The 22,228-nt window shown below is 37.9% G+C and overlaps 1 protein-coding gene across 1 annotated transcript in view; it reads left to right on the forward strand.

The window, feature by feature from the left end:
• The window catches only part of TRIP4 (thyroid hormone receptor interactor 4), a 48,489-nt gene that overhangs the window by 11,282 nt on the left and 14,979 nt on the right, over window positions 1–22,228 (forward strand). Inside the window, exons 4-11 of the mRNA XM_019630436.1 lie at window positions 881–1,093; window positions 3,163–3,241; window positions 5,198–5,327; window positions 6,375–6,590; window positions 10,332–10,458; window positions 13,831–14,018; window positions 17,217–17,341; window positions 18,882–18,973. Of these exons, the coding sequence (XP_019485981.1) occupies window positions 881–1,093; window positions 3,163–3,241; window positions 5,198–5,327; window positions 6,375–6,590; window positions 10,332–10,458; window positions 13,831–14,018; window positions 17,217–17,341; window positions 18,882–18,973 (1,170 nt within the window). The remainder of the gene's footprint in view (window positions 1–880; window positions 1,094–3,162; window positions 3,242–5,197; window positions 5,328–6,374; window positions 6,591–10,331; window positions 10,459–13,830; window positions 14,019–17,216; window positions 17,342–18,881; window positions 18,974–22,228) is intronic.

Consider the following 22,228-nt stretch of genomic DNA (forward strand, 5'->3'; position numbering starts at 1 on the left):
GTAGCCCATGGCAACCCACTGCCACAGGGGCTGCAGCCCACGCCGTCGCCGGCGACCCACAGCAGCCCAGCTCCAGGTTGAGCTGTTGTTCACCATCTTAGCTGTGGAGGGCAGTGTAACTGGCCCTCGTATGTGGGATCCGAACCGGGGCCCTCTGGCATCCCAAGCGAGTTCTCAATCATTGTTTCACTCGGCCGGCCCCACATTTTCATCTTTAATAGATACCAGTTACACTCCCCCCAACAGTGTGTGAGAGCTTTAATTGCTCTGTATCCTTGCCAGCACTCTGTATTTTCTCTCTTTTTTACCGTGCTATACTGGTTGGTGTGCAGTTGTATTGCATTCTGGTTTTAGTTTGCATTATCTTGATGCCTAATGAAGTTAATCACCTACTCATGTGACTCTTGGCCATTTGGATATCTTCTTTTATGAAGTTTTCGCTTAGGTCTTTTGCCCATTTTTCTATTGTGTTATCTGACTTTTTCTTATTGAGTCAGTTTTTATTGATTTTTCTTATTTTATTCATATTCCCAAATCTGTGACTGTCATCAGCTTTTAGAGACATTTTTCTTTCTTATGATCTCTAATTTAGCTTAAATATGTCACATAATCAGCTTTTACTGCTCCTTTTTACCTCCCACCAGCTGTAGTAGAGGGCTGAAAGCTACTAACAGAAAAGGCAAGGTATATTAACTCGTTTTTCTAGAGCATAACCTTTTCTCAGACCCTTGATTATAACTACTTTGTATTTCTTTCACTGCCTTCTTTCCTGGTTCCTGGGTAGTGGAACAGTTGTTAGTGAACAGAATTGAGGTTTTTCTCCCCTCAAGTCTTTTCATTGTCATTAATTATTTGATGTTATTTCTGATATTTTTCTTAGGCACAAGAGAGCAGCAGCTCCTTAAAGAAGAAGACGAAATTTGTCAGTCTGTACACAAAAGAGGGACAAGACAAGCTGGCGGTCCTGATCCCTGGTCGCCACCCTTGTGATTGCCTGGGCCAGAAGCACAAGCTGATCAATAACTGTCTGATCTGTGGGCGTATAGTCTGTGAACAAGAGGGATCTGGCCCTTGCTTATTCTGTGGGACTCTGGTAATTGTTTATTTTCTATTTTATTTTACTATGCTTGGGTTTAATAATTAGGGACATTTAAATCCCTAGCAGTTTCTGTTTTCATAGTAAATTTCTTCCCTAAGATGTCCAGTAAACTGTAGTGACAGGAATTTTTTAGTAAAAAACCCAAGGTTATATTCTAGTGCCGAGGCCTCTTAGTGAGAAAGGTTTTGAGGATACGCATTGTTGAGGGATCCAAGTCTTGTATCAGATTAACTTCAAGGAAACTGTAGGGCGTGAAATGTCAACATTTTTTGTCAGTCTTCGTATATAGTTCATATCCCTAGGGGAACAAAGCCACTGTGATGTAATCCTCGATCCTTAAAGCTTCTGTTTCCAGGACACCTCTTTATAGCTCTGCTTTGTCTGAGAGAATGACCTCAAGAGTTTAGCAGTAATGGATCTCAATTTTTGTTGTTGGTATCAAGAAATGTATATTCATTTACTCTGTAAATTTTTATAAATTTTATATTAAAAAAAAAAAAGCAGTGACATCAAAGTGTATTGGTTGTCCCTGCATGCTTCAACACCATGTCTGCATGGTAAAAATGCAGACATGCCCTTTTCATTAAAAAAAAAAACAAAAAAACAAAAAAAACGAGTTTAGTACTAATAACTCTCTTACAAACACTGTAATGATTTGTCTAGAAAGCTTATTGTGCCTCTTGAGCTGGCTGGCAGAAATAGTGGCTTTTGGTGTCGGTGAAGGTATCTATTTTATATTGTTTTGTTTTCTCTCTTTTTTTTTAAAGATTTTATTGGGGAATTGGGGGAGGGGAACAGACAAGTTGCTGTCCTTTTTTTCTTCAGTCTAGTTGTAGAGGATGTCGCTTCACTGGCCCATGTTGGTATTATCCTTGCGCTCTTCCTGGGTGAGGCAGTCGCACGCCGGCCATTGGATGGCCGCTAACTGCAGCTCACGAAAGCGCATGCCAGCTGCGGGCCAGCCCCACTGCAGCCTACACCGTCGCCAGCGACTCACAACTGCCCAGCTCCAAGTCGAGCTGTTGTTCACCATCTTAGCTGTGGAGGGTGCAGTGTCACTGGCCCTCTTGTGGGATCTGAACCGGGGACCTGCTGCTCAGAGCTGGTGTCCCAAGCCAACTCCTAACCAATGCGCCACTCAGCCGGCCCATGTTGTCCCTTCTCTTTAACTGCTTTGTTTGGGGCCTTTAATTTTTCAGTATACCCAGAGAACAAGCTGATAGACAGTGGATAACCTGAAAAATGTAATGTTCATAAAACGGCAGTAAATCCCATATGGAGCTGCTGGCAGGAACTCTGTGTGCCACTGAGGCAAGTGCTAGGAAGTACAGTGTTTTCTGTTAGATCCCTTGAAGATCTAACGGTTCAAGAAACAGGAATGTAGAGCAGATTGACCTTGAAGGCTTGCAGTTTTATAAGCTTAATATGAAACTGTTTTTAAGTAACTCTTTCTTTGCCTCTTTTTTTTTACAATTGCAGTGATTTTATAATAAACAGAACTTTTTCTTTGCTTAATATATTCATTATTTTATAATGTTTGAAGGCAAAGAAACAAAATATATAGTGTATAGTGTAAAAGCTGGCCTAGTTTTCACTGGTGACATTGTAATTTGCTTTTTCTGCTTCTTTCAAATAACACCTGTTTAGACTTTATCTTGTAAGACTTGGATTTCATTATTAGAACTGGAATTCTTTTTAAAAAAAAAAGGTCTCGTGTATTTTTCCCAGTATTCACAATGATGGCAAATCTTTGTGCTTTGAAAATGGGTTAGGTTTTTTTTTTTTAACTAGTCATTCAGGGACACTTGCAGTGAGATTTTTTTTTGTATGGTTCATGAAAGAAGGGAGAAATGGAAAGAGACTAGGGCAAAAATCATTTGGAGATTATGTGTATGTGTGTGTGTGTGTATTTATTATTATTATTTTGTCATGTTTGGATAAAGCACCAACAGTCTCATTATTTTATTGCCATATCTGATGTGTGATTTAAGGTTACTTTTTAGGTATATCAAGCAAACAATATAATTGAACTATTGGATCATGTTTCTTTTATTACTTTATAGGTATGTACTCGTGAAGAACAGGATATTTTACAACGTGACTCAAACAAGAGCCAGAAACTGCTTAAGAAGCTAATGTCAGGTAGGGCAGCAACCTTCTGATTGGTTTACTGTGTGATAGATACATTTTGGTGTTTCTGTGATTGTTTCTCTTTCTTGTGTCCTGGTTTGCAAGATGCAGTTTATATACTCATTCTATAAGCATTTATTTTTTTGAAAATTATTATTAAAACCACATAACATTGGGCAAAAAACCTAATAATAATAGTAATGGGTTATAACACAAGGAATAAAATTATTCTGAATTAATTAATAAATGGAGAAGAGACCACTCTTTCTTATAGAAGAATTCTAAATAATACCGTGAAGGAATGAGAATAATAGGAAATCAGCATTAGAACACCACAGTAGTAGTAATTGCTACAGTTAAGATCCACTGATGGATGCTGAAATTGTTGGATGAAAGTTTAAGAACAGGAGATTTGCAAGGTCACGAAAGATAAGAAAAGACAAGAATTGTCACAGATTGGAGGAGACTTAAGACATGACAAGCAACTGCAATTGGATCCTGAATTGAATCCCAGAACAGAAAAATAAAATTAATGGAAAAGATGTTGAAATTCAAATAAAGTCTGTAATTTAGTTAATAGTATTGTACTAATGTTAATTTTTTACTGATTGATTGTGCTATGGTTATGTAAGATTATCAAGGGAAGCTGAATGAAAGTTATACAGGAACTCTACTTTTTTTGCAACCCTTTTCTAAGTCTTATAGTTGAAAACCACGTGATAAAAAGAGTTAAGGACATTTTTTAAAAAGGAAAAACAGTACTCATTACTTTCCACTTATGCAAATATTTATGTATATAAATAGATAGATTGGTTTGTATTATAAAGTCGTGATCATATTGTGTATAGAATTTTGTTTTTCCTTTTTTTCAATTGATATTTTATAATTAGTTTCTGTATTGCTATATATTCTCCATATTTATTTTTTTGTGGCCAAAAATAATCTATTAACTTGATTTATTGTAATTAGATTGCTTATTTTCTGATTACTGGATATTTTGACCCTTTTCAAATTGTAAGTAATACCACTGTCGCGTCCCGCGCAGCAATGGCGGTGGGGAGGAAGAGGGGCGGCGCAGGGTTAAAGAAACACGAGAGTCAAGGATAGAGTTAAAGCGGGGCCAGGAGGCTGCAGCCTCTCTGGGACTGAGCCCCAAATCGGGCCAACGCATAGCTTTTATTGAGAAACTTCAAAGAAGTGAAACTTGTTTGTTTTTTTTTATATTGGGGAATTGGGGGATGGGAACAGCGCTGGGGAATTGGGGGAAGGGGAACAGACAAGTTGCTGTCGTTTTGTTCTTCAGTCCAGTTGCGGAGGACGTTGCTTCACTGGCCCAAGTTGGCACCATCATTGCGCTCTTCCCGGGTGAGGCAGATAAGTCGCCGGCCTCTGGATGGCTGCTCACTGCAGCTGCTGGCCGCTCACGCTGGCTGCTGGCTACATATGGTAGCCCATGGCAACCCACTGCCACAGGGGCTGCAGCCTACGCCGTCGCCGGCGACTCATGGCAGCCCAGCTNGTAGAGGGCAGTGTCATTGGCCCTCATATGTGGGATCCGAACCGGGGCCCTCTGGCGTCCCAAGCCAGTTCTTAACCATCGCGCCACTCGGCTGGCCCATAGTTTTTACTTTTGATATATAAAAGTATGTTTAAAGGTGATATTCAGTCCTAAAATTTTTCATTAATAAGGCATTTTTATATTGTATTGTTAAACAGTTTGGTACCCTTAGTGATCCAGATTTCCTTAAGGGGAGAAAAGGACCATAATGTTTCTTGAGAACCTGTTACGTGTCAAGCACTGCTTGATGCTTGACAAGTAAAGCCTGGCCTGTGTACTTGTTTGTTTTCCATTGAAATGAAGGCTGTTGGCCATCAGGGCAGAGCTTCTGATTTTGTTCTTTGCTGCACAGTAATACAACTACTTTATATTATAGGCTGACACCATTTGATTTCCTTATTGAATTTCAGGGACGGAGAATTCTGGAAAGGTGGACGTCTCTACCAAGGACCTTCTTCCTCATCAAGAATTGCGATTTAAGTCTGGTCTGGAGAAGGCTGTCAAACATAAAGACAAACTGTTAGAGTTTGACAGAACTAGGTATGATATGGTTAGAATGACAAATGCTAAGAAGCAGGCTAGTTCACAGGTTCTGCCCATTAAAACATTATTTTGGCAATTGATACGTTTTTAGGGGTGGAATATGAAAAAGTTTACAGGAAAACAAGACCTAGATGCCCTACATAGGAGGCCAACATCTTGGTTTTGAATGCATGTTTGAATAAGATAGGCTCCCACCAAGAGGATCCTACCCTGCAACATTTTTTTATTTTTGGCAAATGCTAGTGTACCGCCGGGAAAGTTGCTTTGGGTTGACAGAATTCCACTTGTTTTACTTGTAGCCATTCATTCATTCAGTCAACATATATATTAGAGTGCCTACCATGTGCAAACTGTTGTACTGGGCTCTGGAGAATCTGTAAGAAGTTGCCTCTGGGAGAGTGTAGGGCAATGCCCTATCATGGGAAAGCATGATTTACCCTTCTCCTTCCCTTTGACACTAAATTTGTTTTCCGATTCAATGATCAATATATTAAAATGTCCGTAAGTTGTCTTTTACACTCCTATGCTTTTGTCATTTAACCCACTGACTTTTCTTTAAGAGACAAGTATATGGATTTGTTAGTTCTATTTTTTATTTCTTTTCTCTTTCATTTTTTGGACTAAATATACCGTATTTCCCCATGTATAAGATGCACCCTTTTTCGAAAAATTTGGGGTCTAAAAACTGTGTGTGTCTTATACAGTGGTTGTATGAGAGCAAAAACAAGCACAAAATGCAAGTTAAAAAAAATCTACAACCACTGTATAAGACGCACCCAGTTTTAAGACCGCAAATTTTTTGTAAAAGTGTGTGTCTTATACATGGGGAAATATGGTATATTGAAAACCAGTTGATGGTTTTCAAATGTTTAAATAGGACTTAAATGCTCACTTCTGATTTTGGAGCATTCTTGGGCATCCATATTTGAGGTAATAACCTTTAGGACAGCAGAAAAGTGAGCTACCTTAAAACAGTTTCCCAGTAATCAAGTCCCTATCTATCAATAGGTGACCTAGTGGCCATGTGTTGTTTTTTTTTCTTAGCATTCGAAGGACCCAAGTCATTGATGATGAGTCCGATTACTTTGCCAGTGATTCTAACCAATGGTTGTCCAAAATTGAGCGGGAAACTCTACAGAAGCGAGAAGAAGAGCTGAGAGAGTTTCGACATGCATCTCGCCTCACTAAGAAAATCACTATTGACTTTGCAGGCAGGAAGATTGTGGAAGATGAAAATCCACTAGCTGAGTATCACACCAGGTAAGGGGGCAGCAACAGAAAGAGTGTGAAAGAAGGGGGCAGTTTGACTATAAAGTATTTGTCCCTCTAATGGATCGGTTATTTCTGTTGATTTTAAAAATAATATATTCATTTGGATTAGAAACATGTAAGAGTAGCTAAGAAAATGCTGAAAATGAACAGGGAGGGGGACTTGTCCTGTTAGATAATTACTGTAGTTGTATAAAAACTGTTTTTAAAACAATGAGGTAGTTTGGGCACAGGAATAGATCAGTGAAACAGATTTCAGAAAGAGACCTGTGTGTCTGCATTGTGTATATATGTGTGCATGGGAGTGTGTTTATAGGTGTGTAAATTTAGTCATTGATAAAGGTAATATTTCTAAACAGTAAAGAAAGGATTAAATATATGGGTGGGATGATTGGTCACCTTAGAAAAAAATCTACAGATCTCTACTTCATACTGTGATAAATTTGACTAAAGAGTTAAATACACAAGAAATAAAAGGATCAGAAAGAAATATAGAACAAATACTATATGATTTCACTTATATGTGGAATCTAAAGAACAGAATAAATGAGCAAACAAAATAGAAATAGACTCGGATACAGAGAAAAAACTAATGGTTGCTAGATGGTAGGGAGGGTTGGAGGATGGGGAGAAGGTGAAGGGATTAGAAAATATAAATCGGTAGTCACAAAATAGTTACAGGGATGTGAAATACAGTTTTGGGAATATAATTGATAATGTTGTAAAGATTATGTAGGGTGCCAAATGGGTACTGGACTTATCAGGGGGATCACTTCATAGATTGTGTAGATGCCTGACCACTGCACTGTACACCTTAAGCTCAAGTAGAATAATATTGAATTTCAACTATATATACACACACACACACACGAGTATATATATATATGTATATAGTCACGAGATGTAAAGTACAGCATAGAGAATATAGTCAATGGTATTGTAACAGCTATATATAATATTAGAGAGGTAGTAGACTTGGGAGGGTTATCACTTTGTGAGGGGTGTAAATGTCTAATCATTATGTTGTTTTGTACTCTTGAAACTAATATAATTAAAAAAACCACTTAAAAAGGAAATATAGAAATATAGGAGAATATAGTTATAGTCTCGGTGTGATAAATCTCTTTGTAAGCAAGATATAAAATCTAGAAGTCAAGAAGACATAAGATATTTTAAATTAAGTAAAAAAGTATCAGACTGAGTGAAAATATTTTAAACATTTTTAAGTTAAAGAGTAATAGTCATAGTATATAAAGACCTCCTGCAAAGTAAAAGGACAAAAAATCCAGTAGACAAATGGGCAAAGGCTAAGAACAGACAATTTACAGGTGAGGGAAAACAAGTAGCCATTAAGTTAAAAGATACTCAACTAGTTATCAGGGAAATGCAAATTTTTAAACATAATGTATCATTAAATTGCTGAAATAAAATATATATACTATTGCATAATCTGTGAGTGTGGGAAAATGGATATGACTCATTGTGGTTGCGAGTATTGAAATAGTACAACCTCAACACCCAAGAGTGAACTCTAATGTATACTGTGACTTTGGGTACTAATGATGTGTCAATCTACAATCTACAATTCATTAATTGTAGAAATTTGTACCACTCTAGTGAGAGATGGTTGATAATGGGAAAGGCTCTGTATGTGTGGGGTCAGGGAGTATATGGGAAATCTCTGGACTTTATATTCAATTTTGTTATGAATGTAAAACTGCTCTAAAATATAAAGACTATTGAAAAAACTTCTCATTATGGCCAATTTCAAGTTACCAACATTGTTGAGAAGAGATACGCATATTGACTCTAGCACAGTACTGAAAGGAAAGTACATGCAGCTCTTGTCTGTTTTCTGTTTTTGAAAAGTACGGACAAGTTGCTGTACTTTTATTCTTCAGTCTAGTTGTGGAGGACGTCGCTTCACTGGCCCATGTTGGTGTTATCATTGCTCTCTTGCTGGGTGAGGCAGTCGCTCGCCGGCCTTTGGACGGCCGCTCACAACAGCTCACACTGGCTGCCACTGTTCACGCTGGCTGCTAGCCACTCCAGTAGCTCACAGCAGCCCACTGCAGCAGGGGCTGCAGCCTCCGCCATCACTGGCGACTCACGACAGCCCAGCTCCAGGTCGAGCTGTTGTTCAGCATCTTAGCTGTAGAGGGCTCAGCATCATTGGCCCTCGTGGAATCTGAACCGGGGCCCTGCTGCTCAGAGCTGGCGTCCCGAGTCAACTCAACTAACGCGCCACTCAGCCGGCCCTAAATTGCATACTTTTTGACTTAACAGCTACACACCTGATATCAAATGTTGGGCTCTTCATTCTCTTCTCAACAATTTAAAAAAATATTTGCCATTTTGATACATGAAAAGTAGTATTTTATCACAATTTTTATTCACATTTCCATGCTTTTTTGTATGCTAGTAAGCGTGAACATTCTAAAAATGTATTGGCTAGCTGTTTGTATTATTTCTTTTACAGGTTCTGGAGTCCTGGATATACTTACCACTGTACTATGTCTTAAACCTATTTCCCTCCTTCAGACCCTGCTGTTCCCACTCTTTGAGACTCACCTCTTCCTTCAAATTCTTGTACCTTCTTTTCTTTTTTTTTTAAGCTTCATGCCTTTCTTTCTGCTTTGCATTTGGTTCGGAAATCACTCCCACAATCTTTGCCTTTCCAATGTCTACCTGTCTCTTGAACTACTTGGTACAACACTTGGGATAATAGAATAATAACCACCAGATGGACTGTGCATGTCTCATTGTATTAATTACATCCTCTCGTGTTTAATTCATCATCTTTATGGCTGTCTTAAACCCGCCATTTAGAGTCAAAACTTCTTGAATGCAGGAACCATGTTTCCTACACCTTTTAAGTTGCCTTGTGTATATAAGAGATTCCTAACAAGTATCTCTTTAATTTTATTCAAGGTTAGGTTCAGCCTTTCCTACTTGTAGAACCTTTTCAGTATGTTGTGCCTCAGAATTATCATCATCCACATTTGTTTAGTATTTAGACAGGAATGGAGTAAAGCAGCAAGTAGAGCTATATAATAGAATAAGATATGGTTCCTGCAGGACCTATGATCTCTTAATAACCAGTGGGATTAGTTCCACAATCTTTAAATGAAAATTATCATATTCTTTTATAAGTTTAGAGCCAAATATTCATAGCAAGCACAACCATAGGCAAGGGATAACATGGGACATATCCTATGACTAAATAGGTATTACAAGACTTCAGAGAAAGGAGTAAGCACTTTTGTGCTGGGCCAATAGAGGGCCTCATTAGAACTTCTGTGCCTTGAAGCAAGGATAGAATTCAGATCAGCATGGAAGAGTGGAGAGAGGGACGCCTGAGTGGTCAGAGGAATAACTGAATGTTGAGTAAATAGGCTGCATAGAACACTCTTCTGTGGGTTTGACTGTTTCTAGACAACTTTTCTAATCTTGGCATTTTTAATAATCTTGTTAAACAGATGGATGATTGTCGTGTGCTGTACCTATTTTCTCAGTGCTCTGTGTAACTCTTACTAACTTATATTTCTTACAGTTCTTGGATGAAGAAGGAAGTGGTGGGGGGAGCAGGGAAGGAGGTCATCCATGGACCCCTCTTTGAATTTCAAATTTTTTGACTGTTGAAGGGGTTTTATGTTGGTGTTAAGTAAGGATATTCTTCTGAGCATAGAACATTCATTACCAATTTTTACATCCTTTGGTTTCTTATCACAGACTAGATGAGACAATTCAGGCCATTGCCAATGGAACCTTGACTCCACCACTGACCAAACTGGATAGATCTTCTGAAGAGCCTTTGGGAGTTCTGGTGAATCCCAACCTCTACCAGTCCCCTCCCCAGGTTAGTGGACCTTTGCTCTAACTGATAATGAGAGAAGTTTGGGCCCAGATATTTCTCCTTTCAAGCATGACTATTTAATAGGCTTGAAATACCAGTCTGCTGTCTCAACATATCCACCAACCTTATTCTCTGACTCAATTTTTTCCAAATTTTTTCAGCTCTTCTGACAAGTTGACCTGTATTATGTTCTGAATATTTCCCAAGAGACAGTTTTATTAAGTATTGTAGAGACTTAGTAATTCTGTGGTCCTTTTGTTAATGTTCTTTCCCTATATTTTATAGAATATGGGTAGTCCCATAGACTGGTATTTTAAATTAATACATTAATTCACATATTCATTGTTGTTATTCATTTTTCTGTCAAATACATTAAGCATCTGCTGTGTACAACTAGACATTGCATCTGTCTTCAAAGAACTTGTAGACTAGTAGGGAAAAAGATGACATAAGCAGCTCTGATACTAATGGAGATGTAAATAAAGTACATTGGAAACCCAGATAAGGGAAAGACTACTTCCAGTTGAGAGGAATAAAAAAGGCTTTTATAGGGAAGCTGGCATTCATAAAAAGTAAATATACAGGAAAATGGATGTTTGGGGATGGTGGGGAAAAGAACATTTTATTGGGCAGAATGAACTATAGGAATAAGGCATGGATACACAAAAGCATGGTATGCGTGTGTGTATATACACATACACATATATATACATATATGTGTGTGTATTTTATATAGACTAGTGAGTGAATTTAGGCAACCTAGATAATACTCATAAAAGGGATATCATGAAAAATAGAGTAGGTTGGGTAGGTAGACCCAGATCACTAGAGAGCTTAAATGTGTAGCTAGGAAGTTTTCACGTTTTTATTTTGTAAATGAGCTGTAGAAGATTCTTGAATGGAGGCATGCAATCAGAGCAGTTATTAGGTATATTAGACAGCTTGACTGGAGCACATTTATTCATTCAGCACGGTATATGTGCCAGGTTCTTTGCTAGGTGCTGGAAAATTAAAAGGTAAAGGCCCAGCTCCTATCCTTAAGGACTTCACATTTAGTGAGGAAATGTGTTTGAATACAAATAATTTCAATTCATCAAGATAATTGCTATAATAGACATACATCATGAGTATAAAAGGACTTTAGGAGAGTTCATAAACTCTCAAAAGGAATAGTGTTTGAGAGGAGACTTAAAGGGTGAATAGGAATTTTTAAGCAGACAAATCTGGGTAGGGACTTCCAGGTAGAAGGTTCAACATGTACAAAGGCTCAGCATCTTGAGAGCATTGCAGGTTGGAGAACCATAAGTAATGAAGCATTGTTAGAAGTTAAAATGGACAAATAGGTATATTAGTTTCCTAGGGCAGCCATAACAAAGTACCACAACTGGTTGGCTTAAGACAACAGAAATGTATTCTCGCACAGTTTTAGCACTGAAATCAAGGTTGGCGGGACCATGCTCCCTCTGAAGGCTCTCTTTCCTCTGTCAGCTTCTGGTGCCCACAAGCATCCCTTGTTTTGTAGCTGTGTCACCCTAATCTCCGCCTTTGTCTTCACCTGGCCTTCTCTGTGTACCTTTGTCTTTCTGTGTGTTCTGTCCTTTTATAAGGACATCAGTCATATTTGGGGTCCACCCTAATCCAATATGACCGTATTTTAACTTGGTTACATCTGCAAAGACTATCTCCAAATAAGGTTACTTTCACAGGTTCTGCATGGCCATAAATTTGGGATGTGGGGGGATACTATTGTACTTAATCCAGTACAGTAGGCAACATCTTATCAGGAAAGCCCTTATGTCTCATGTTAAGGAGTTTGGTGTTATACTAAAATAGGCAGAGTCCTTGAAAAATTTTAGCAGAAAATTGGCTTGACTTCCATACCTGTGTAGAGAATGGAGTGGAAAGGAGCAGGGAAATTGCTAAGGAGGTTATTGCAGTAGCATAGTGATGAGATGATGAGGGCTCAAATGAGTGTTGTAGCACTAGTAGGAGAGCAGAGAGTTATTTAAAGGCTAAAAATGTAGATGAGGAGACCAGTTAGCAGGCTCTATGGTAGTATTATTGAAAGGTAATAAGAGATTAATTTAGCAAAGTGGCTGTGGGAATAAACAAGTAATATAAACAAAAACTGTAATAGAACAGAGAATTTGGGCCACAAAATTTTTCAAATACCAACATTTTAATGTAATTATTTATTTGCCTTGTAATGGATCAGTTCTTCCTCTGTGTTCCCACTTAAGGGTTTATATCCCTGTGTAGTATTTACTCAGTTCTGCCTTATGTTTTGCATAGTTATTTATATGTATCTCTTCTATTAGGATTGTAAGTTCTTTGAAAGCAAGAACCATATCTTTTTTATATTTTATATAAGTCTCACTACTTTATGTGCTTTTTGTGTAGTTAAGTACTCAAATGTTTGTGTTTTTTCAAGATATGACACAGTTGAGTCATAAAATTTTATTGCAGAAAGTTTCTTAGAGCTTTATTTAGTCCAACCCCATCATTTTACAGTTGAGAAAACTGAAACCTTTAGGGGTTAAATGACTGCCTAGAGTTTCTACACTACCACTCTAGCATTTTTTTCCCCTATAAATGACTGAAAAGTCAAAGAATTAAGACAACTAAGCCCAACCTCACCATCCTGATAATGCTCCCCCCACCCCGCCCTTAAATTTCAGAGCACTCAGTCTTCTTGCTCTGGAAGGAAGAAACATTAACCTTTGTCTTTCTCTGACTGAACTTCTGCCAGGATTCTTCAGCCTACTATAATTACCCGCATACTATAATTTTCTGTTCCCTTTACATGATGGGAGCCTTGTTTCAATAGTGCTCCATCCTCTCTTTTAGGGGACAAGTTGTTTGTTTCAGGGTAAAAGAATAATTCATGTATCCAATAGTCAGAAATGCTGCCCTGACAGCATCTGTTTGGCTTTTTCATGGTAGCAGCCTGTGACCCTGCTCATAAGCACATGAAAAATGTACAGGCCCAAATGTTGAACCATCATTTGGTTAATAGATTTATATTGGGAAATTGTCCAGAATTCTATATGGATCACTAATAAGCATAAAATGGAAATAATTACAGACCAGTTATTTGGTTTGATGGTTGTGCTATTGCTGGAATTAGGAAGCTATGTATGGAGATTTCAACATTCCAATTACCTTTAAGATGGGATCTTGTTATCATACCTGGGACTCCTACTGGATTATATCTTCTCTACTTTTTTTGGCCCTGTTTCAGATGAAGATGGGTAAAATTTTCTAAGAATATGTTCCCAGTAAGATTTCTTCCTTATTAGCACACATCTCATTTTGTATACCTAATCCGGGTTCTTCATTTGTCAGAACTGTATGTTTGGTTTCTTTCCTGTATAGTGGATAGACCAGACAGGTGCAGCCTCACAGAAGAAGGCTTTCCATTCAGCAGGATCAGAACTAGAGTTCAACTCATATCGGCACCAGTTGCGAATCCAGGATGAAGAATTTCAAGAAGGCTTTGATGGAGGCTGGTGCCTCTCTATGCATCAGCCCTGGGCTTCTCTGCTTGTCAGAGGGATTAAAAGGTAAGGATGGAAATGAGTCTTGGCAGTGAAGGATTTTACTGTGACATAAACTTGATTTAGAATTATGGATTGGAATTTATTTTCTTTAATCTAGTGGTGATTTATAATACTCTTCAGTACATAGAACTTTAAGCAATTTATTCATGTTACTGACTTGGTAGTAGTTTTTTTTACTGAATAGCTTAAAGAGGGCTGAGGTTAGAAAGGCTAAGGATCCTAGTCATAACAAACAATAGAATACCAATTTTTTCATCTTTGGAGACAGTCTATTGACAAAACTCTGGGTGTTGCCTTTGTAGTATATTGTAGCACTCAACAGCTGTAATGGTTTGATCCTACTTGAAATTCAAAGTTTTTAATGTCTATTTATTAATTTTTTAAGGCACTAATCTAACTGTGGTTTCCTCTCTCCCTCTCCCTTTCTTTCTCCCTCTCTCCTTCCCCCTCCCTCCCTCTCTCTCTCCCTCTTCCCTAGTTCTCTCCCTGCATCTCCTCCTCCCCTCTCCCTCTGTCCCTCCCACGTGGAGAAATTATTTTTACCAGAAATTCCTTTTCTACAAAAAGCAGGGCAAGTTGAGAGATAGTGGAGGTATAATAAAATTGAATCGTTGTACCTGTTAGTGATGGTAATAGCTTATAGTTCCATGGATTCGTATGTTTATTCTCAATTCATATTTTTTTAATATCAGGTATTTTTTTTTGTTTTTTTTGGTTGTTTTTTGCTTTTATAAATGTAAACAGAAAACTGGAAAATACCGAAAAGTAGCTAGAAAAAGAAAGATCACCTATAATCCCATCACCTCAAAACAGCTACTCCTAGTATTTTGGAGGGTTTATATTCTTTTTCCTGTGCAAAATGTTATATATAATGAGGTCATAATATATATTTATGTTATTTTTCTTTCACATATTACGACATTCATTTTCCCTTTTTTATCCAGTTTTATTGAGACAAAATTGACATATAACATTGTATTAGATTAAGGTGTATAACATAATGATTGTATTGCAAAATGATTGTCACAATGAGTTTAGTAAACATCCATCACCACATATAGTTACAAATTTTGGGAGTTTTGTGATGAAAACTTTTAAGATCTTCTCTCTTAGCAGCTTTCAAATATACAATACTGCATTGTTAACTATAGTCACCATGCTGTACATTTCATCCTTAGGACTTCTTTGTAACTAAGTTTGTACCTTTTGACTACCTCCCCCATTTCCTTCTGGCAGCCACTAATCTGTTCTCTGTATCTATGCATTTGGTTTTTTTCAGATTCAATACATAAGTGAGATCATACAGTGTTTGTCTTTCTCTGTCTGACTTATTTCACTTAGCGTAATGCGCTCACGGTCTAGCCATGTTGTTGCAAATGGCAGGATTTCCTTCATTTTTTTATAGCTGTGAATAATATTTCATTGTATATATATCACCACACTTTCTTTATCCATTATCCGTCAATGGACAATTAGGTTGTTTCCATGTCTTGGCTATGGTGAATCATGCTGCAGTGAATGTAGGGATGCAGATATCTCTTTTTTCCTTCTTATTTTATCTATTAGAATTTTATATGCCTGGCAGTGTCCTAACTCATAACAGTAATAATACCTTATATTTAAATAGAATTTTATAGTTTTCAAAGCAGTAGCTCTGTGAAGTAGATGAGGCCACTATTACAATCTTGGACAAATGAGGACATTTAGGCAGGCACAGGTAAAGCATAATAGTTTGCTCTGAATTACAAAGCTAGTTAGTGGCAGAAATGGAACTAGAGTTCAAGTTTTCACAGTGCTTTTTTCCACTCACACTGTGTAAGCTTCAGTCATTTCTCTACTTTCCTGAAAGAAAATTTATTATCAGCATTTCGGAACAGTTATTTGTACTGTGGTGTTTTCATGATTAGTTGTGACTTCCCTCCTTCATTAAGGTGCATTACTGTTTTTCTCCCCTTGTGAAGGTCAGGCTTGCTTTCTTTGGCTCCTAATTGCTTCATAGGCTGTGTGTGTAGTGCCATTAGAATAAGCTCGTGTGAATCTGCTTCTGCCCCCAGGCACTAGGCCCTCAAATGTCTGTTCTCAGTCAAGTCTCTGTAATTTAGGTGTCTTTCTTTTCTAAAGTCAAAAACTAAACAGCTTGCTTTCTGCAGAGGGAATCAGAATGTTTGCATTTCTCTCAGCCTATTTTGGATCTGTATTCAGAGTTTCTCACTGAAAAGAACAGGTTGAGCAGCATCCAACCCACAATCACTAATCCCACAGAAATACAGTGGGCGGTTCTGCCATATCTGTGAAATTATTTTCCCAGTAACCCTTCAAGTTATTAGGTATGGAGGGCAGAGATACATGGATTCATTCCTCATTTATTCAGTACCTACTATGTGCCTGGCACTCTTCCAATTCATTTATATTGGAAAACTAAGGAAATGTGAAATTCCCTATTTCCTATTATAAGAATAGTATCATAGAGGTATATTATCAAGGTACTTTATTTCATCAGTGGGAACTAGAAGAGAAACATCTTTTTATAATCCTTGGAGAGTAGTGAGTAATTCTCTTGAATGCATTCTGTTATTCCACTTAAAGATTATTTCAAACTAGTCAACAGGTTGTTTAATTATCTACAAAGAACATAACCTTTATAAAATATCCAGAAAATAGAAATGAATGTGGTTGCAATTTAAAGAGTAAAGATGCTAAACATTTTATTAAATTATATTAAATAATAATTATAAAAGGACTATTCTTGGGAAGTTATGTGTGGGTGAGAATTTTTCTGTTAGGTTGGAAAACAATTAACAAATATTTCAGGAAAAGGTTAGCCTTTGACTCAAAGAAGGGCAAGGATTTCCATTTTTGTGGGACAACTTGGATGCCTTGAAAATATAAGATTTGGAATGTAGAAGTCCCCAAAGTTAGTGAAAGCTCCACGTCTGAGTTAAAAAGATCAGGTTAAAAAAAAAATAGAAGCTGAGAAAGGTAAGTTGTCTTTGTTCTGATGATAGGAAAAACTAGAGAACAGGGTTCATACTCAAGTGAAGGGTGTTATGGAAAAGTTGTTTTTCACACAAAAAATACCCCTCTTGCTGAGGTATCATCTCTAGATCTCTTTGCTCAACTGGATAATTTGCTTTATGTTATGAGATCACCCAGGACATTAGAATTTAGGTTCTTACTATACTAAATTCATGTTTGTTTAAGGGTGGAAGGCAGAAGCTGGTACACCCCTCACAGAGGACGACTTTGGATAGCAGCCACAGCTAAAAGACCCTCCCCACAAGAAGTCTCAGAACTTCAGACTACATACCGTTTTCTTCGTGGGAAAGGTAACAGCCATATATGAGTATATTCTCCTTTCAGTCTTACTTTGTGGAGAGAAGTCATTGACATTCATCTTTTTTTCACTTCCTTCTTCCTGTGGCTTTTTTTTTTTTTTGGCTGAAAGTGACTGTAAACTCTGTGTGTGTGTGTGTGTGTGTGTGTGTGTGTGTGTGTGTGTGTGTGTGTGTGTGTGTGTTTAGTGGCAAATCACACACAGCTGTTTAAAGCGTTAATTTGCCAAAGGGTACAAATAAAAATATCAGTTCCTGGGCCGGCCGAGTGGCGCATTGGTTAAGAGCTAGCTTGGGACACCAGAGGGCCCCAGTTTGGATACCACATATGAGGGCCAGTGATGCTGAACAACAGCTCAACCTGGAGCTGGGCTGCTGTGAGTCGCCGGCGACGGCGTAGGCTTGAATCCCTGCTGTAGTGGGTTGCCATAGGCTACCATGTGTAGCCAGCAGCCAGCGTGAGCGGCCGTCCAGAAGCCGGTGACTGATCCACCTCGCCCGGGAAGAGCGCAATGATGGTGCCAACTTGGGCAGTGAAGCAACGTCTTCCACAACTAGACTGAAGAACAAAAACGACAGCAACTTTTCTGTTTCCCTTCCCCCAATTCCCCAGCGCTGTTCCCATCCCCCAATTCCCCAATAAAAATCTTTAAAAAAAAAAAAAAATATATATATATATATGTATATATCAGTTCCCAACACCAGAAATCAAGCAACTAGTCTTAATTTTATCTGAGAAAATTTTCTCCTTTTTTTTTTTTTACTATGAGAATAAAAATCTATAAACTCTGGGATCTTTAGATTGGGAAGAACAGCCACAATTAGGAAGAATTTTTATTGGGAGTGACCCAAATAGACATCTGCTATTGGATTTGGACAGATCAAAGTTGGTTGACTTAAGCAGTGTATTTTGGCTGACCCCAAGCACACTATATTTGGATCCTAAAATACACTTCTTACCCTTGGTTGTCTTGTTCTCTTTCCTCTTATCCAGTTTATACAGTTCTTATGAGGGTAGAATGAGAGGATAATTACAGAATCACTTTTTAAGAAACCAGGCTTTAGGAACCAAAAGTGCATTATTCCATAAAAAAAACATATTTCTGTTTTGAATGATACGACTGGCTTGTTTTAAATTTGTGTGTTCTGACATTTTTAATATTTTTATTACATTTTTATGGGTTTTCTCTTGACACCTATAGTGTGTTTCCAAAGCCCATCACCACCTACTCCAGTCTGACCCAGTTGAGTTTAGTGGAATTGATTTGTTTGGAGTAAAGTTGTAGGGTCCTTCAACTTCCATGGTGTAAGGGGAATTTTCCTATAGCTTAGGATGTAGATAGTGGACTAAGCCAGCCACTCACAAGTTTTTTCGCTAAAATATGAACAATGTGCTAAATAAAAATCTCATTGTTTTCCTTATGTCTACAAATAGGTAATAGAGAAAGTGATTTGTTCAGAATTGAAAACAGATTCATGAGTTCCAGGGTCACAAAGGAAATTTATCCAATCCTTCTGTAATTCTTTTATTCAGATGTGGAATTTCCCAACGACTATCCATCAGGTTGTCTTCTGGGCTGTGTAGACCTAATTGACTGCTTGTCCCAAAATCAATTTAAGGATCAGGTAAGTAAAGAATACTTCTCTTGGACAGATGCTTGGTTTGCCTCCAAGCTGACCTATAGATCCTTCAACACAGAATATCCTGGAGACAGAAGGTGTTAGCAACTGAATTTAGACATGTGAAGAGAATCTTTCAATTAGGAAATATTGGGGAGAGAAAAGACTAGGGCAGAAGCAGAGAAAACTTAGTGACACTTCAGTTTCTGGTATATGGAGGACTGGTACATATACATTTCTTCATAAAAAGCAATTGCCACAATTCAGCTAACAAGTATAGGGTCCTCAGCCCTTAATAAAACGTTGCTTTTGGTGAATAAACCCTCCATTATCCCTTGAATTATTTCGATTCATTGGTGGGATGGTAGAATTTGTTGTCATTTACTCTTGAACACTTAGTTCAGGCCAGAGAATTCATGCTAAGCAAGTGTTTTTGAACTCATTGCCTGGACCATGCCAGGTTTGGTGTGTGTGTCTGTGTTTGTATATATGCACATATGTTTATTTCTTTTGATCACTAAAGATTGAACTAACATAACTAAAGTACATTTTGAACAGCAGAGGGAGCCGAAGGACTTTAGCTTGATTGGAAAGCTCTTGAAATTTAGAGACTTAATGTTAGTCTCAGACTAGCAGAAATCCAAAATGAGAAGGTTCATCCTTGAAGCATGAAGAGTCTTACCTAACAGTATGGTTTTCCTGGACTTCGAATAGTTAGTTTAGGCAAAAGGCTTCCACCATTGTGCTTAAGAAACTGTTTTTCAGCTTACTTTTTCTCAGTAAATTCTGTTTTTCAGATTTATTTGCCTTTCATAACTATTATTACTGTCTGCTTTAAAAAAAACAAAAAACTTCGAATCTCACCTTCTCTATCCTTTCTTCACAGGTTTTAGCCAATAGTTATGTCCCTCTCGTTTTCTGTCTTTCATTTACTTGTGGATTGCCTCCTCAGCCCTTCTCTGATTACTTTATGTATATGAGTACAATACATGCAGTTTGGCATGAATTTTGACTTTTTTCTGCTCTTTCTAGCTTTTTTCCCTGCTCTTTGTACCTGACCCAGACCTAGGCAAAACCATAGACATGTGGAAGCCCTTTCTTTTCCACACTACGGCCTTACGGAAAACAAAGGTTCTAGCTCTTTTGGGCCTTTTGCCCATTTTTCAATGTCTTCTTTCCTTTCCTCTTCTCCTTTTTTTTCAGGCTAAAAGTAATATAAAAATTCCTTACATTTTGGTGTAGGTTTTACAATTTTAAAGACTCTTACAGCCATTAACAGCTTAGTCTAACTTAATGTATTATATTTTCTTCTTAGGATGTTTGCATTCTAAAAGAGAGCTCAGGAGCATCTGGCAGTGTGGGTGGTTGTTTTTTCCTTTACTTTCTCATTTGTCAATCAAGCAAACCACCACCTGATACAAGGTCAAATGATTTATATCCTTAGACAGTTAGCCAATCTACTTTCTGCCAAAAATTTATGTAGAGAAGGGTAGGAAACTAATCCTAGTCTATGGAGTACCACAAACTTATGGGAATTAGAAATCTAATTAACAAAACAAATCTTTTCTGTTTCTCAGGGATACCTGGCTTTCAGGGTAGCACGATACTCCTCGAGCTCATATTCTATTTTTTACCCTGAAGATGCTGAGGGCGCACATAGAAGTGTAGGAATCCTCCCATATGTTTCCAGCTGGAGGTCCTGGCAACTTGCCTTATGAATTTTCCTGATATATGACATTAGAATATCCTAAAATGCCAGAAGCCTCTAAGCTTCCTCAAACATTGGAATCCCATGCTTGCTTTTCTCTATGGTCAGCTTTTCAGTGCCTTTTCCCCATTGTTTCTGTTCAGTGTTTGAGGGTAGTACATGAGTGTATTCAGAATTGATATTAGCCCTATTTGGGGATTATTTATGGGTAAGGATCTTACCACTTTTAAAAGTTTTACCTTTGATATTTGGCTGCTTTTTGGAAAATTTCTTGAGCACCCTTGGTAATCTACCAGTCTCTGTCTGAACTAGGATTCTGTGACATAAGAATTGTGCTTGTCTAGCTTATTTTACCAACCTTATTCTCATTTCTGAAAGAATGAGTTGAAAGTTTAGGAATAACAGTTTTAGACTAGCATTTTTCAAACTGTTCCATGGCATAGGTGTTCTCTGAAACAAAGATGGGGGGGATTCCATGGACACATACAGTTGGAAAATATATTTGGATTAAATAAATTGGTTTACTGTAGAAATTCTCAGAGCCCTTAATATGCTAGTGTGTGTATTATTACTCTGATATATCTGGTGGATGTAACTTGCAGTGTTCCCAAAACTTTTTGACCAGAATCCCGCCCCCCGCAATGGCCCCCCCCCCACTGCAAAACTGGTACCTTATAGTATATACAGTTTAAGATGTGCTAGTCTAGGTATGTTTGGTTTTCTTTTATCCTCATAGGTCAGCTCACTGAGGCAGAATCATCCAGGAGACAGTTTCCTGACCTATCTCTTCTTTTTGTATCTCTACACACATTTCTCATCACCCAACTGAATTCCATTTTCCTTGAAAACCAGTGTGGATCTAGTAATTTTTATGTCAACTGAAACTAATCTCCTATGTGACTTGGACCACATTTTGCTTCTCCATCTTGTTCCTAATTTTTCCCTTTTCCAAAGAAACTCAATAATTTACTTCCTGATCTCACATTCTTGGCCTTTCTTTGATACGTTAAAATATATTATACTAAGCCCTCACTATTTTCAGCATAGTGTGATCATTTAGTTCCTTAAAAATAACAGAAAAGGCTTTATTAGTGGTTGTTTAAAATCAAGTGCACTACAGTATAAGTGGCTTTAAAAATATGTGCTTAAAATGCTTTCCTCTGAGCTAAGAATTTGTCTTCCTTTTATCTTCTAAGATAGTATGGCTGGCGTGGCTGATTTGTGCCAGAAAAAAAAAATCCCACTAGACCTTAAACCCTCCAGAGTAACAGCAGGGGATCAACCTAGACAAGGTAGGCAGTGCTGCAGAAAGGGCTGTAGGCTCAGCTCAGGAGAGAGGTAGATGAGAGCCATCGAGTTAAAACTTCTATATTCCCCTGGAAGGAGCCCATGTCGTTTGCCAGCGTTTTATCTGCCAGCAGCAGATGTAAGCTTTCAGAAACAGCAGGGAGGATGTTGACTGCAACAATGCATCAGGGCTGTGGTTTGTAACCTCAATAGTAAGGCAGTTAAAACTTTTTTTTAACAAAGACATTTTGATTGCCAAATCTATA

Source organism: Hipposideros armiger, unplaced genomic scaffold (genome assembly GCF_001890085.2).
Source record: "Hipposideros armiger isolate ML-2016 unplaced genomic scaffold, ASM189008v1 scaffold_910, whole genome shotgun sequence".
Lineage (NCBI taxonomy): Eukaryota > Metazoa > Chordata > Mammalia > Chiroptera > Hipposideridae > Hipposideros > Hipposideros armiger.